Source organism: Cherax quadricarinatus, chromosome 93 (assembly GCF_038502225.1).
Source record: "Cherax quadricarinatus isolate ZL_2023a chromosome 93, ASM3850222v1, whole genome shotgun sequence".
NCBI lineage: Eukaryota > Metazoa > Arthropoda > Malacostraca > Decapoda > Parastacidae > Cherax > Cherax quadricarinatus.
This window is the reverse complement of record NC_091384.1, coordinates 9677336-9695710: the sequence shown is the minus strand read 5'-3', so window position 1 is coordinate 9695710 and position 18375 is coordinate 9677336. Positions and strand designations below refer to the sequence as shown.

General features: G+C 46.6%; 1 protein-coding gene across 9 annotated transcripts in view; it reads left to right on the top strand.

The window, feature by feature from the left end:
* DIP2 (disco-interacting protein 2) overlaps positions 1-18375 on the top strand; it is a 613961-nt gene that overhangs the window by 430675 nt on the left and 164911 nt on the right. For all 9 annotated transcript variants that reach the window (XM_070104686.1, XM_070104684.1, XM_070104685.1 and 6 more), the window contains 2 exons: positions 10638-10884; positions 14691-14773. In XM_070104686.1, coding sequence (XP_069960787.1) covers positions 10638-10884; positions 14691-14773 — 330 coding nt within the window. The remainder of the gene's footprint in view (positions 1-10637; positions 10885-14690; positions 14774-18375) is intronic.

The window sequence follows — 18375 nt, the reverse complement described above, 5'->3', positions numbered from 1 at the left end:
AGGATGGTTGTTGCCTACCAACCTACTACCACAGAATGGTAGTACCTCCCTGGGTGGTAGTTGTCTACCAACCTACTACCATAGGATGGTAGTACCTCCCTGGGTGGTTGTTGTCTACCAACCTACCAAAGGATGGTAGTATCTCCCTGGGTGGTTGTTGTCTACCAACCTACTACCACAGAATGGTAGTACGTCCCTGGATGGTTTTTGTCTACCAACCTACTACCACAGGATGGTAGTACCTCCCTGGATGGTTGTTGCCTACCAACCTACTACCACAGGATGGTAGTACCTCCCTGGATGGTTCTCTACCAACCTACTACCACAGTATGGTAGTACCTCCCTGGGTGGTGTCTACCAACCTACTACCACAGAATGGTAGTACCTCCCTGGGTGGTAGTTGTCTACCAACCTACTACCACAGGATGGTAGTACCTCCCTGGGTGGTTGTCTACCAACTTTCCACCACAGGATGGTAGTACCTCCCTGGATGGCTGTTGTCTACCAACCTACTACCACAGGATGGTAATACCTCCCTGAGTGGTTGTTGTCTACCAACCTACTACCACACGATGGTAATTCCCTGGGTGGTTGTCTGCCAACCTACTACCACAGGATGGTAGTACCTCCCTGGATGGTTGTTGCCTACCAACCAACTATCACAGGATGGTAGTACCTCCCTGGGTGGTTGTCTACCAACCTACTACCACAGGATGGTAGCACCTCCCTGTATGGTTGTTGCCTACCAACCTACTATCACAGGATGGTAGTACCTCCCTGGGTGGTTGTCTACCAACCTACTACCACAGGATGGTAGTACCTCCCTGGTTGGTTGTCTACCAACCTACTACCACAGGATGGTAGTACCTCCCTGGGTTGTTGTTGTCTACCAACCTACTACCACAGGATGGTAGTACCCCCCTGGGTGGTTGTCTGCCAACCTACAACCACAGGATTGTAGTACCTCCCTGGGTGGTTGTCTACCAACCTACTTCCACAGGATGGTAGTACCTCCCTGGGTGGTTGTCTACCAACCTACTGCCACAGGATGGTAGTACCTCCCTGGGTGGTTGTTGTCTACCAACCTACTACCACAGGATGGTAGTACCACCCTGGGTGGTTGTCTACCAACCTACCACAGGATGGTAGTACCTCCCTGGGTGGTTGTTGTCTACCAACCTACCACAGGATGGTAGTACCTCCCTGGGTGGTTGTCTACCAACTTACTACCACAGGATGGTAGTACTTCCCTGGGTGGTTGTCGTCTACCTACCTACTACCACAGAATGGTAGTACCTCCCTTGGTGGTTGTTGTCTACGAACCAACTACCACAGGATGGTAGTACCTCCCTGGGTGGTTGTCTACCAACCTACTACCATAGTGTGGTAGTACCTCCTTGTGTGGTTGTTGTCTACCAACCTACTACCACAGGATGGTAGTACCTCCCTGGGTGGTTGTTGTCTACCAACCTACTACCACAGGATGGTAGTACCTCCCTGGGTGGTTGTTGTCTACCAACCTACTACCACAGGATGCTAGTACCTTCCTGGGTGGTTGTTGTCTACCAACCTACTACCACAGAATGGTAGTACCTCCCTGGGTGGTTGTTGTCTACCAACCTACTACCACAGGATGGTAGTACCTCCCTGGGTGGTTGTTGTCTACCAACCTACTACCACAGGATGGTAGTACCTCCCTGGGTGGTTGTCTACCAGCCTACCACAGGATGGTAGTACCTCCCTGGGTGGTTGTCTACCAACTTACTACCACAGGATGGTAGTACTTCCCTGGGTGGTTGTCGTCTACCAACCTACTACCACAGAATGGTAGTACCTCCCTTGGTGGTTGTTGTCTACCAACCTACTACCACAGGACGGTAGTACCTCCCTGGATGGTTGTCTACCAACCTACTACCACAGGATGGTAGTACCTACCTGGATGGTTGTTGTCTACCAACCTACTGCCACAGGATGGTAGTACCTCCCTGGGTGGTTGTTGTCTACCAACCTTCTACCACAGGATGATAGTACTTCCCTGGATGGTTGTCTACCACCCTACTAAAACAGGATGGTAGTACCTCCCTGGGTGATTGTCAACCAACCTACTACCACAGGATGGTAGTACCCCCCTGGGTGGTTGTTGTCTACCAACCTACTACCACAGGATGGTAGTACCTCCCTGGGTTGTTGTTGTCTACCAACCTACTACCACAGGATGGTAGTACCCCCCTGGTTGGTTGTCTGCCAACCTACAACCACAGGATGGTAGTTCCTCCCTGGGTGGTTGTTGTCTAACAACCTACTACCACAGGATGGTAGTACCTCCCTGGGTGGTTGTTGTCTACCAAACTACTACCACAGGATGATAGTACTTCCCTGGATGGTTGTCTACCACCCTACTAAAACAGGATGGTAGTACCTCCCTGGGTGGTTGCTGTTTACTAACCTACTACCACAGGATGGCAATACCTCCCTGGGTGGTTGTTGTCTACCAACCTACTACCACAGGATGGTAGTACCTCCCTGGGTGGTTGTTGTCTACCAACCTACTACCACAGGATGGTAGTACCTCCCTGGGTGGTTGTTGTCTACCAACCTACTACCACAGAATGGTAGTACCTCCCTGGGTGGTTGTTGTCTACCAACCTACTACCACAGGATGGTAGTACCTCCCTGGGTGGTTGTTGTCTACCAACCTACTACCACAGGATGGTAGTACCTCCCTGGGTGGTTGTTGTCTACCAACCTACTACCACAGGATGGTAGTACCTCCCTGGGTGGTTGTTGTCTACCAACCTACTGCCACAGGATGGTAGTACCTCCCTGGGTGGTTTTTGTCTACCAACCTACTACCACAGGATGGTAGTACCACCCTGGGTGGTTGTTGTCTACCAACTTACTGCCACAGGATGGTAGTACCTCCCTGGGAGGTTGTTGTCTACCAACCTACCACAGGATGGTAGTACCTCCCTGGGTGGTTGTTGTCTACCAGCCTACTAGCACAGGATGGTAGTACCACCCTGTTTGGTTGTTGTCTACCAACCTACGACAGGATGGTAGTACCTCCCTTGGTGGTTGTCTACCAACCTTCTACCACAGGATGTTAGTACCTCCCTGGGTGGTTGTTGTCTACCAACATACTACCACAGGATGGTAATATCTCCCTGGGTGGTTGTCTACCAACCTACTACCACAGGATGGTAGTACCTCCCTGAGTGGTTGCTGTCTACCAACCTACTTCCACAGGATGGTAGTACCTCCCTGGGTGGTTGTTGTCTACCAACCTACTACCACAGGACGGTAGTACCTCCCTGGGTGGTTGTCTACGAACCTACTACCACAGGATGGTAGTACCTCCCTGGGTGGTTGTTGTCTACCAGCCTACTGCCACAGAATGGTAGTACCTCCCTGGGTGGTTGCCTACCAACCTACTACCACAGGATGGTAGTACCTCCCTGGGTGGTTGTTATCTACCAGCCTACTGCCACAGAATGGTAGTACTTCCCTGGGTGGTTGTCTACCAACCTACTACCACAGGATGGTAGTACCTCCCTGGGTGATACTACCACAGGATACCTCCCGGGGTGATACTACCACAGGATGGTAGGACCTCCCGGGGTGGTTGTTGTCTACCAACCTGCTACCACAGTATGGTAGTATCTCCCTGGGTGGTTGTCTACCAACCTACTACCACATTATGGTAGTATCTCCCTGGGTGGTTGTTGTCTACCAACTTACTACCACAGTATGGTAGTATCTCCCTGGGTGGTTGTCTACCAACCTACTACCACAGGATGGTAGTACCTCCCTGGGTGGTTGTTGTCTACCAACCTACTACCACAGTATGGTAGTATCTCCCTGGGTGGTTTTTGTCTACCAACCTTCTACCACAGGATGGTAGTACCTCCCTGGGTGGTTGACTACCAACCTACTAGCACAGGATGGTAGTACCTCCCTGAGTGGTTGTTGTCTACCAGCCTACTACCACAGGATTGTAGTACCTCCCTGGGTGGTTGTCTACCAACCTACTACCACAGGCTGGTAGTACTTCCCTGGGTGGTTGTTGGCTACCAACCTACTACCACAGGATGGTAGTACTTCCCTGGGTGGTTGTTGTCTACCAACCTACTACCACAGGATGGTAGTACCTTCCTGGGTGGTTGTTGTCTACCAACCTACTACCACAGGATGGTAGTACCTCCCTGGGTGGTTGTCTACCAACCTACTACCACAGGATGGTAGTATCTCCCTGGGTGGTTGCTGTCTACCAACCTACTACCACAGGATGGTAGTACCGCCCTGGGTGGTTGTCTACCAGTCTACTACCACAGGATGGTAGTATCTCCCTGGGTGGTTGTTGTCTACCAACCTGCTACCACAGGATGGTAGTACCTCCCTGGGTGGTTGTCTACCAGCATACTACCACAGGATGGTAGTACCTTCCTGGGTGGTTGTTGTCTACCAACCTACTACCACAGGATGGTAGTACCTCTCTGGGTGGTTGTTGTCTACCAACCTACTACCACAGGATGGTAGTACCTCCCTGGGTGGTTTTTGTCTACCAACCTACTACCACAGGATGGTAGTATCTCCCTGGGTGGTTGCTGTCTACCAACCTATTACTACAGGATGGTAGTACCTCCCTGGGTGGTTGATGTCTACCAACCTACTACCACAGGATGGTAGTACCTTCCTGGGTGGTTGTTGTCTACCAACCTACTACCACAGGATGGTAGTACCTCCCTGGGTGGTTGTCTACCAACCTACTACCACAGGATGGTAGTATCTCCCTGGGTGGTTGTTGTCTACCAACCTACTACCACAGGATGGTAGTATCTCCCTGGGTGGTTGTTGTCTACCAACCTACTACCACAGGATGGTAGTATCTCCCTGGGTGGTTGTTGTGTACCAACCTACTACCACAGGATGGTAGTACCCCCCTGGGTGGTTGTCTACCAACCTACTACCACAGGATGGTAGTACCTCCCTGGGTGGTTGTCTACCAACCTACTACCACAGGATGGTAGTACCTCCCTGGGTGGTTGTCTACCAGCCTACTACCACAGGATGGTAGTACCTCCCTGGGTGGTTGTCTACCAGCCTACTACCACAGGATGGTAGTATCTCCCTGGGTGGTTGTTGTCTACCAACCTACTACCACAGGATGGTAGTACCTCCCTGGGTGGTTGTCTACCAACCTACTACCACAGGATGGTAGTACCTCCCTGGGTGGTTGTCTACCAACCTACTACCACAGGATGGTAGTACCTCCCTGGGTGGTTGTCTACCAGCCTACTACCACAGGATGGTAGTACCTCCCTGGGTGGTTGTTGTCTACCAGCCTCCTAGCACAGGATGGTAGTATCTCCCTGGGTGGTTGTTGTCTACCAACCTACTACCACAGGATGGTAGTACCTCCCTGGGCGGTTGTTGTCTACCAACCTACTACCACAGGATGGTAGTACCACCCTCGGTGGTTGTCTACCAGCCTACTACCACAGGATGGTAGTACCTCCCTGGGTGGTTGTCTACCAACCTACTACCACAGGATGGTAGTACCTCCCTGGGTGGTTGTTGTCTACCAACCTACTACCACAGGATGGTAATACCACCCTGGGTGGTTGTCTACCAACCTACTACCACAGGATGGTAGTACCACCCTGGGTGGTTGTCTACCAACCTACTACCACAGGATGGTAGTACCACCCTGGGTGGTTGTCTACCAACCTACTACCACAGGATGGTAGTACCACCCTGGGTGGTTGTCTACCAACCTACTACCACAGGATGGTAGTACCACCCTGGGTGGTTGTCTACCAACCTACTACCACAGGATGGTAGTACCACCTTGGGTGGTTGTCTACCAACCTACTACCACAGGATGGTAGTACCACCCTGGGTTGTTGTCTACCAACCTACTACCACAGGATGGTAGTACCACCCTGGGTGGTTGTCTACCAACCTACTACCACAGGATGGTAGTACCACCCTGGGTGGTTGTCTACCAACCTACTACCACAGGATGGTAGTACCTCCCTGGGTGGTTGTCTACCAACCTACTACCACAGGATGGTAGTACCTCCCTGGGTGGTTGTCTACCAACCTACTACCACAGGATGGTAGTACCACCCTGGGTGGTTGTCTACCAACCTACTACCACAGGATGGTAGTACCTCCCTGGGTGGTTGTCTACCAACCTACTACCACAGGATGGTAGTACCACCCTGGGTGGTTGTCTACCAACCTACTACCACAGGATGGTAGTACCTCCCTGGGTGGTTGTCTACCAACCTACTACCATTCCTGGGTGGTTGTTCTCTGCCAACCTACTACCACAGAATGGTAGTACCTCCCTGGGTGGTTATTGTCTGCCAACCTACTACCAGAGGACGGTAGTACCTCCCTTGGTGGTTGTTGTCTACCAACCTACTACCACAGGACGGTAGTACCTCCCTGGGTGGTTGTTGTCTACCAGCCTACCACAGGATGGTAGTACCTCCCTGGGTGGTTGTCTACCAACTTACTACCACAGGATGGTAGTACTTCCCTGGGTGGTTATCGTCTACCAACCTACTACCACAGAATGGTAGTACCTCCCTTGGTGGTTGTTGTCTACCAACCTACTACCACAGGACGGTAGTACCTCCCTGGATGGTTGTTGTCTACCAACCTACTGCCACAGGATGGTAGTACCTCCCTGGGTGGTTGTTGTCTACCAACCTTCTACCACAGGATGATAGTACTTCCCTGGATGGTTGTCTACCACCCTACTAAAACAGGATGGTAGTACCTCCCTGGGTGATTGTCAACCAACCTACTACCACAGGATGGTAGTACCCCCCTGGGTGGTTGTTGTCTACCAACCTACTACCACAGGATGGTAGTACCTCCCTGGGTTGTTGTTGTCTACCAACCTACTACCACAGGATGGTAGTACCCCCCTGGTTGGTTGTCTGCCAACCTACAACCACAGGATGGTAGTTCCTCCCTGGGTGGTTGTTGTCTAACAACCTACTACCACAGGATGGTAGTACCTCCCTGGGTGGTTGTTGTCTACCAAACTACTACCACAGGATGATAGTACTTCCCTGGATGGTTGTCTACCACCCTACTAAAACAGGATGGTAGTACCTCCCTGGGTGGTTGCTGTTTACTAACCTACTACCACAGGATGGCAATACCTCCCTGGGTGGTTGGTGTCTACCAACCTACTACCACAGGATGGTAGTACCTCCCTGGGTGGTTGTTGTCTACCAACCTACTACCACAGGATGGTAGTACCTCCCTGGGTGGTTGTTGTCTACCAACCTACTACCACAGAATGGTAGTACCTCCCTGGGTGGTTGTTGTCTACCAACCTACTACCACAGGATGGTAGTACCTCCCTGGGTGGTTGTTGTCTACCAACCTACTGCCACAGGATGGTAGTACCTCCCTGGGTGGTTTTTGTCTACCAACCTACTACCACAGGATGGTAGTACCACCCTGGGTGGTTGTTGTCTACCAACTTACTGCCACAGGATGGTAGTACCTCCCTGGGAGGTTGTTGTCTACCAACCTACCACAGGATGGTAGTACCTCCCTGGGTGGTTGTTGTCTACCAGCCTACTAGCACAGGATGGTAGTACCACCCTGTTTGGTTGTTGTCTACCAACCTACGACAGGATGGTAGTACCTCCCTTGGTGGTTGTCTACCAACCTTCTACCACAGGATGTTAGTACCTCCCTGGGTGGTTGTTGTCTACCAACATACTACCACAGGATGGTAATATCTCCCTGGGTGGTTGTCTACCAACCTACTACCACAGGATGGTAGTACCTCCCTGAGTGGTTGCTGTCTACCAACCTACTACCACAGGATGGTAGTACCTCCCTGGGTGGTTGTTGTCTACCAACCTACTACCACAGGACGGTAGTACCTCCCTGGGTGGTTGTCTACGAACCTACTACCACAGGATGGTAGTACCTCCCTGGGTGGTTGTTGTCTACCAACCTAATACCACAGGATGGTAGTACCTCCCTGGGTGGTTGTCTACCAACCTACTACCACAGGATGGTAGTACCTCCCTGGGTGGTTGTTGTCTACCAGCCTACTACCACAGGATGGTAGTACCTCCCTGGGTGGTTGTCTACCAACCTACTACCACAGGATGGTAGTACCTCCCTGGGTGATACTACCACAGGATGGTAGTACCTCCCGGGGTGATACTACCACAGGATGGTAGTACCTCCCTGGGTGGTTGTTGTCTACCAACCTGCTACCACAGTATGGTAGTATCTCCCTGGGTGGTTGTCTACCAACCTACTACCACATTATGGTAGTATCTCCCTGGGTGGTTGTTGTCTACCAACTTACTACCACAGTATGGTAGTATCTCCCTGGGTGGTTGTCTACCAACCTACTACCACAGGATGGTAGTACCTCCCTGGGTGGTTGTTGTCTACCAACCTACTACCACAGTATGGTAGTATCTCCCTGGGTGGTTTTTGTCTACCAACCTTCTACCACAGGATGGTAGTACCTCCCTGGGTGGTTGACTACCAACCTACTAGCACAGGATGGTAGTACCTCCCTGAGTGGTTGTTGTCTACCAGCCTACTACCACAGGATTGTAGTACCTCCCTGGGTGGTTGTCTACCAACCTACTACCACAGGCTGGTAGTACTTCCCTGGGTGGTTGTTGGCTACCAACCTACTACCACAGGATGGTAGTACTTCCCTGGGTGGTTGTTGTCTACCAACCTACTACCACAGGATGGTAGTACCTTCCTGGGTGGTTGTTGTCTACCAACCTACTACCACAGGATGGTAGTACCTCCCTGGGTGGTTGTCTACCAACCTACTACCACAGGATGGTAGTACCTCCCCTGGGTGGTTGCTGTCTACCAACCTACTACCACAGGATGGTAGTACCTCCCTGGGTGGTTGTTGTCTACCAACCTACTACCACAGGATGGTAGTACCTCCCTGGGTGGTTGCTGTCTACCAACCTACTACCACAGGATGGTAGTACCTCCCTGGGTGGTTGTTGTCTACCAACCTACTACCACAGGATGGTAGTACCTCCCTGGGTGGTTGTCTACCAACCTACTACCACAGGATGGTAGTACCTCCCTGGGTGGTTGTTGTCTACCAACCTACTACCACAGGATGGTAGTACCTCCCTGGGTGGTTGTTGTCTACCAACCTACTACCACAGGATGGTAGTACCTCCCTGGGTGGTTGTTGTCTACCAACCTACTACCACAGGATGGTAGTACCTCCCTGGGTGGTTGTTGTCTACCAACCTACTACCACAGGATGGTAGTACCTCCCTGGGTGGTTGCTGTCTACCAACCTACTACCACAGGATGGTAGTACCTCCCTGGGTGGTTGTTGTCTACCAACCTACTACCACAGGATGGTAGTACCTCCCTGGGTGGTTGTTGTCTACCAACCTACTACCACAGGATGGTAGTACCTCCCTGGGTGGTTGTTGTCTACCAACCTACTACCACAGGATGGTAGTACCTCCCTGGGTGGTTGTTGTCTACCAACCTACTACCACAGGATGGTAGTACCTCCCTGGGTGGTTGTTGTCTACCAACCTACTACCACAGGATGGTAGTACCTCCCTGGGTGGTTGTCTACCAACCTACTACCACAGGATGGTAGTACCTCCCTGGGTGGTTGTTGTCTACCAACCTACTACCACAGGATGGTAGTACCTCCCTGGGTGGTTGTTGTCTACCAACCTACTACCACAGGATGGTAGTACCTCCCTGGGTGGTTGTTGTCTACCAACCTACTACCACAGGATGGTAGTACCTCCCTGGGTGGTTGTTGTCTACCAACCTACTACCACAGGATGGTAGTACCTCCCTGGGTGGTTGTGTCTACCAACCTACTACCACAGGATGGTAGTACCTCCCTGGGTGGTTGTTGTCTACCAACCTACTACCACAGGATGGTAGTACCTCCCTGGGTGGTTGCTGTCTACCAACCTACTACCACAGGATGGTAGTACCTCCCTGGGTGGTTGGTGTCTACCAACCTACTACCACAGGATGGTAGTACCTCCCTGGGTGGTTGTTGTCTACCAACCTACTACCACAGGATGGTAGTACCTCCCTGGGTGGTTGTCTACCAACCTACTACCACAGGATGGTAGTACCTCCCTGGGTGGTTGCTGTCTACCAACCTACTACCACAGGATGGTAGTACCTCCCTGGGTGGTTGTCTACCAACCTTTATTATTATTATTATTATTATTATTATTATTATTATTATTATTATTATTATTATTATTATTATTATATATTAATATTATTATTATTATTATTATTATTATTATTATTATTATTATTATTATGTGGTTGTTATTTGTGTATTGCTCCAGTCAGGTTATTGTGACTATTCTTGAGTTATGAACGGATCTCTGAGGATGATAGATGGTGATATATAGTGACAGTGTTAGTGACAGTAGATAGTGATTATAGATGGCAATGATATGTAGTGATAATGGTGATAATAGTGACGATAGATGGTGATAGTAATGATGATAGTGACAATAGATAGTAATGATATATAATGATAAGTGATGTTAGTGATGATATATAGTGATAGTGATAGATAATGATTGATATTTGTTTGGCAGACTCCGAAGATAGTGATGAGGACAGTGTGACTGCCGAGGGCAGTGTAGGCAGCAGTGGAGGTCACAGTGGCTCTCAGGGGACTCCAGAGGTGACCAGGACACCTTTGTTACTGCCACCTCCACAGGTACCAGCCCACGGTGGTGGTGGTGGTACTCCTGGTAGTGGTAGTAGTAGCCACCACACTCCACCACCTCACCCACTACCACCCAAACAACAGCAACCACTACCACCTATACCACCACACAGGTGTGTACCTACATTAAAAAGGTATGTATTACACCACACAGGTGTGTACCTACACCACACAGGTGTGTACCTACCCCACACAGGTGTGTACCTACCCCACACAGGTGTGTACCTACCCCACACAGGTGTGTACCTACCCCACACAGGTGTGTACCTACACCACACAGGTGTGTACCTACACCACACAGGTGTGTACCTACCCCACACAGGTGTGTACCTACCCCACACAGGTGTGTACCTACCCCACACAGGTGTGTACCTACCCCACACAGGTGTGTACCTACACCACACAGGTGTGTACCTACACCACACAGGTGTGTACCTACCCCACACAGGTGTGTACCTACCCCACACAGGTGTGTACCTAGAGTAATGTAAGGCAGAACTTAGTGAATCCTTGGTTAGTCTTTTCAACATCTCTACAAACTGATATACTACCAGATAAGTGGAAAATATAATACCAATCTACAAAGCAGGTGACAGGTCCTTATCTTCAAACTACAGACCAATAAGCCTAACCTCCATAGTGTTAAAATTCATGGAATCAGTAATTGCCGAGGCAATTCGTAGCCATCTTGAAAGACATAAATTGATTAATGAATCTCACCGTGGTTTTACAAAGGGGCGTTCTTGTCTTGCGAACTTATTTTTTTTTAATGTATTTGAGGAGGTAGATCATGGTAATGAATATGATATTGTGTATGTGGACTTCAGAGGCTATTGAGAAAAGTTGAAGCATATGGAATAGGAAAAATAATTTCATGGATAGAGGTGTGGCTGACATGCAATAGAATGGGAAGAGTCACAAGCGGTGTTCCACAGGGGTCAGTTTTGGGCCCTTTGTTGTTTGCAATTTACATAAACAATATAGATGACGGTATAAACAGCGATAGAAGCAAAGTTTGCCGATGACACCAAAATAGACTGTCGAATTCATTCTGACGAGGACATTAGAGCACTCCAGGTAGATCTGAATAGACTAGTGCAGTGGTCAGTGAAGTGGCAGATGCAGTTAAACATAGACAAAGGCAAAGTTCTAAGTGTTGGAAAGATAAATAACTATGATACTTATAAACTAAATCATGTAAATCTTAATATCTGTTTGTAAAAAAGATTTGGGAGTTCTGGTTAGCATTAATCTAAAACCCAGACAACAGTGCATAAATATTCAACTTATACTACATATCAAGAAGCATAAATAATCTTCAGTCCTCAGGTTGTTCTTCAACTCTATATATCCTTGGTTAGGCCTCATTTAGACTATGCTGCACAGTTCTGGTCACCGTATTACAGAATGGACATAAATACTCTGGAAAACGTACAGAGGAGGATGACAAAGATGATCCCATGTATCAGAAATCTTCCCTATGAGGATAGACTGAGGCCCTGAATCTGCACTCTCTAGAAAGACGTACAATTAGGGGGGATATGATTGAGGTGTATAAATGGAAAACAGGAATAAATAAAGGGGATGTAAATAGTGTGCTGAAAATTTCCAGCCAAGACAGGACTCGCAGCAATGGTTTCAAGTTGGAAAAATTCAGATTCAGGAAGGATATAGGAAAGCACTGGTTTGGTAATAGAGTCGTGGATGAGTGGAACAAACTCCCGAGTACAGTTATAGAAGCTAAAACGTTGTGTAGTTTTAAAAATAGGTTAGATAAATACATGAATGGGTGTGAGTTGGACCTGCCTCGCATGGTCCAGTAGGCCTGCTGCAATGCTTATGTACAGAGGTGTGTACCTATACCAGACAAGTGTATAACTACACCAGGCAGGTGTTTGCCTACACCACACAGGTGTGTACCTACACTATACAAGTGTACCTCACTACACAGGTGTGTACCTACACTACACAGGTGTGTACATACACCACACAGGTGTGTATGTACACCACACAGGTATGTGCCTGCTCTAAACAGGTGTGTACCTACACTACACAGGTGTGTACCTACACTACACAGGTGTGTACCTACACTACACAAGTATCTACACTACACAGGTGTGTACCTACACTACACAGGTATGCACCTAAACTAAACAGGTGTGTACCTACATTACACAAGTGTGTACTTACACTACACAAGTGTGTACCTACACTATGCATGTATGCACCTACACTACACAGGTGTGTACCTACACTACACAGGTGTGTACCTACACTACACAGGTGTGTACCTACACTACACAGGTGTGTACCTACACTACACAGGTGTGTACCTACACTACACAAGTGTGTACCTACACTACACAAGTGTGTACCTACACTACACAGGTGTGTACCTACACTACACAGGTGTGTACCTACACTACACAGGTGTGTACCTACACTACACATGTGTGTACCTACACTACACAGGTGTGTACCTACACTACACAGGTGTGTACCTACACTACACAGGTGTGTACCTACACTACACAGGTGTGTACCTACACTACACAGGTGTGTACCTACACTACACAGGTATGCACCTACACTAAACAGGTGTGTACCTACATTACACAAGTGTGTACTTACACTATGCATGTATGCACCTACACTACACAGGTGTGTACCTACACTACACAGGTGTGTACCTACACTACACAGGTGTGTACCTACACTACACAGGTGTGTACCTACACTACACAAGTGTGTACCTACACTACACAGGTGTGTACCTACACTACACAAGTGTGTACCTACACTACATAAGTGTGTACCTACACTATACAGGTGTGTACCTACACTACACAGGTGTGTACCTACACTACACAAGTGTGTACCTACACTACACAGGTGTGTACCTACACTACACAGGTGTGTACCTACACTACACAGGTGTGTACCTACACTACACAGGTGTGTACCTACACTACACAGGTGTGTACCTACACTACACAGGTGTGTACCTACACTACACAGGTGTGTACCTACACTACATAAGTGTGTACCTACACTACACAGGTGTGTACCTACACTACACAGGTGTGTACCTACACTACACAGGTGTGTACCTACACTACACAGGTGTGTACCTACACTACACAAGTGTGTACCTACACTACACAAGTGTGTACCTACACTACACAGGTGTGTACCTACACTACACAGGTGTGTACCTACACTACACAGGTGTGTACCCACACTACACAGGTGTGTACCCACACTACACAGGTGTGTACCTACACTACACAGGTGTGTACCCACACTACACAGGTGTGTACCCACACTACACAGGTGTGTACCCACACTACACAGGTGTGTACCTACACTACACAGGTGTGTACCTACACTACACAGGTGTGTACCTACACTACACAGGTGTGTACCTACACTACACAGGTGTGTACCTACACTACACAGGTGTGTACCTACACTACACAGGTGTGTACCTACACTACACAGGTGTGTACCTACACTACACGTGTGTACCTACACTACACAGGTGTGTACCTACACTACACAGGTGTGTACCTACACTACACTACAGTCACTTCTCTTATAAAGGTCTTCTATATGTAAGAGAACTGACAGTATATACAGGAACTTTATAACAGAGTTGACTGTACCGTAAGTGTTACACTTGCCGTACCTTCGGTTTAGCCAACCACTCGCTTAAACCACTCACCACCGCTGCTTACAAGTCAGAATTGACCAATGTACATTTAAATATTATTTACGTGGCTGGAAGAGGACGCAGTAACAGCCATATATATATATATATATATATATATATATATATATATATATATATATATATATATATATATATATATATATATATATATATATATATATATATATATTTTTTTTTTTTTGACAGTTTAAGTAACGGCGGCGAAGAGGAACAGCGACGGAGACGCGAGACGTCTGACATAACCGATCTAATGGCTAATATTACGTCATGTGAGTATGTTGTTGTGGTAGTGTATATGTTGTTGTGGTAGTGTATATGTTGTTGTGGTAGTGTATATGTTGTTGTGGTAGTGTATATGTTGTGGTAGTGTATATGTTGTTGTGGTAGTGTATATGTTGTTGTGGTAGTGTATATGTTGTTGTGGTAGTGTATATGTTGTTGTGGTAGTGTATATGTTGTTGTGGTAGTGTATATGTTGTTGTGGTAGTGTATATGTTGTTATGCTAGTGTATATGTTGTTGTGGTAGTGTATATGTTGTTATGCTAGTGTATATGTTGTTATGCTAGTGTATATGTTGTTGTGGTAGTGTATATGTTGTTGTGGTAGTGTATATGTTGTTGTGGTAGTGTATATGTTGTTGTGGTAGTGTATATGTTGTTGTGGTAGTGTATATGTTGTTGTGGTAGTGTATATGTTGTTGTGGTAGTGTATATGTTGTTGTGGTAGTGTATATGTTGTTGTGGTAGTGTATATGTTGTTGTGGTAGTGTATATGTTGTTGTGCTAGTGTATATGTTGTTGTGCTAGTGTATATGTCGTTGTGGTAGTGTATATGTCGTTATGCTAGTGTATATGTTGTGATAGTGTATATGTCGTTGTGGTAGTGTATATGTCGTTGTGGTAGTGTATATGTCGTTGTTAGTGTATATGTCGTTGTGCTAGTGTATATGTCGTTGTTAGTGTATATGTCGTTGTGCTAGTGTATATGTCGTTGTGGTAGTGTATATGTCGTTGTTAGTGTATATGTCGTTGTGCTAGTGTATATGTCGTTGTTAGTGTATATGTCGTTGTGCTAGTGTATATGTCGTTGTGGTAGTGTATATGTCGTTGTTAGTGTATATGTTGTTGTGCTAGTGTATATGTCGTTGTTAGTGTATATGTTGTGCTAGTGTATATGTCGTTGTGGTAGTGTATATGTCGTTGTTAGTGTATATGTTGTTGTGCTAGTGTATATGTCGTTGTGGTAGTGTATATGTCGTTGTTAGTGTATATGTCGTTGTGCTAGTGTATATGTCGTTGTTAGTGTATATGTTGTTGTGCTAGTGTATATGTCGTTGTGGTAGTGTATATGTCGTTGTTAGTGTATATGTTGTTGTGCTAGTGTATATGTCGTTGTGGTAGTGTATATGTCGTTGTGCTAGTGTATATGTCGTTGTGGTAGTGTATATGTCGTTGTGCTAGTGTATATGTCGTTGTGCTAGTGTATATGTCGTTGTGCTAGTGTATATGTCGTTGTGCTAGTGTATATGTCGTTGTGCTAGTGTATATGTCGTTGTGCTAGTGTATATGTCGTTGTGCTAGTGTATATGTCGTTGTGCTAGTGTATATGTCATGCTAGTGTATATGTCGTTGTTCTAGTGTATATGTCATGCTAGTGTATATGTCATTATGCTAGTGTATATGTCGTTGTGGTAGTGTATATGTCGTTGTGCTAGTGTATATGTCATTATGCTAGTGTATATGTCGTTGTGGTAGTGTATATATCATTGTGCTAGTGTATATGTCGTTGTGCTAGTGTATATGTCGTTGTGGTAGTGTATATGTTATTATGCTAGTGTATATGTCGTTGTGGTAGTGTATATGTCATTGTGCTAGTGTATATGTCGTTGTGGTAGTGTATATGTTATTATGCTAGTGTATATGTCGTTGTGGTAGTGTATATGTCATTGTGCTAGTGTATATGTCGTTGTGGTAGTGTATATGTTATTATGCTAGTGTATATGTCGTTGTGGTAGTGTATATGTCGTTGTGCTAGTGTATATGTCGTTGTGGTAGTGTATATGTTATTATGCTAGTGTATATGTCGTTGTGGTAGTGTATATGTCATTGTGCTAGTGTATATGTCGTTGTGCTAGTGTATATGCCGCTGTGGTAGTGTATATGTCATTATGCTAGTGTATATGTCGTTGTGGTAGTGTATATGTCATTGTGCTAGTGTATATGTCGTTGTTAGTGTATATGTCGTTGGGCTAGTATATATGTCGTTGTGGTAGTGTATATGTCGTTGTTCTAGTGTATATGTCATGCTAGTGTATATGTCGTTATGCTAGTGTATATGTCCTCATGCTAGTGTATATGTCGTTATGCTAGTGTATATGTCGCTGTGGTAGTGTATATGTCGCTGTGGTAGTGTATATGTCGCTGTGGTAGTGTATATGTCGTTGTGCTAGTGTATATGTTGTGTTAGTGTATGTCGTTGTGCTAGTGTATATGTCATGCTGGTGTATATGTCGTTGTGCTAGTGTATATGTCCTCCTGCTAGTGTATATGTCGTTGGGCTAGTGTATATGTCGTGCTAGTGTATATGTCCTCATGGTAGTGTATATGTCATTGTGCTAGTGTATATGTCGTTGTGGTAGTGTATATGTCCTCATGCTAGTGTATATGTCGTTGTGCTAGTGTATATGTCCTCATGGTAGTGTATATGTCGTTGTGCTAGTGTATATGTCGTTGTGCTAGTGTATATGTCCTCATGCTAGTGTATATGTCGTTGTCGTAGTTTATATGTCCTCATGCTAGTGTATATGTCGTTGTACTAGTGTATATGTCGTTGTGCTAGTGTATATGTCCTGATGCTAGTGTATATGTCCTCATGCTAGTGTATATGTTGTGCTAGTGTATATGTCTTTGTACTAGTGTATATGTCGTTGTGCTAGTGTATATGTCGTTGTGCTAGTGTGTATGTCCTCATGCTAGTGTATATGTCGTTGCGCTAGTGTATGTCATTATGGTAGTGTATATGTCGTTGTGCTAGTGTGTATGTCCTCATGCTAGTGTATATGTCTTTGTGGTAGTGTATATGTCGTTGTGGTAGTGTATATGTCGTTGCGGTAGTGTATATGTCGTTGTGGTAGTGTATATGTCGTTGTGCTAGTGTATATGTCGTTGCAGTAGTGTATATGTTCTTGTGATAGTGTATATGTCGTTGTGCCACTGTGTGGGTATATGTCCTTGTGGTAGTGTTTAGTTTGTGGGTGTGGTAGTGTGATTATATGTCATGGTAGTGTGAGTATATGTCGTGGTAATGTGAGTATATGTCATGATAGTGTGAGTATATGTCGTGATGTGAATGTCATGGTAGTGTGAGTATATGTCTTGGTAGTGTGAGTATACGTCGTGGTAGTGTGAGTATATGTCGTGGTAATGTGAGTATATGTCATGGTAGTGTGAGTATACGTCGTGGTAGTGTGAGTATATGTCGTGGTAGTGTATGTCATGGTAGTGTGGGAATATGTCGTGGTAGTGTGAGTATATGTCGTGGTAGTGTATGTCATGTTAGTGTGAGTATATGTCATGGTAGGGTGAGTATATGTCGTGGTAGTGTATGTCCTGGTAGTGTGAGTATATGTCGTGGTAGTGTGAGTATATGTCGTGGTAGTGTGAGTGTATGTTGTGGTAGTGTGAGTATATTGGCAGACGATGCACCATCCCCCCAATGAAAAGCAGGGGTGTCACTAGCACGTTAAGAGACCATACAATAAGTGTCAGGGGCCCGAGACTGTTCAACTGCCTCCCAGCACACATAAGGGGGATTACCAACAGACCCCTGGCAGTCTTCAAGCTGGCACTGGACAAGCACCTAAAGTCAGTT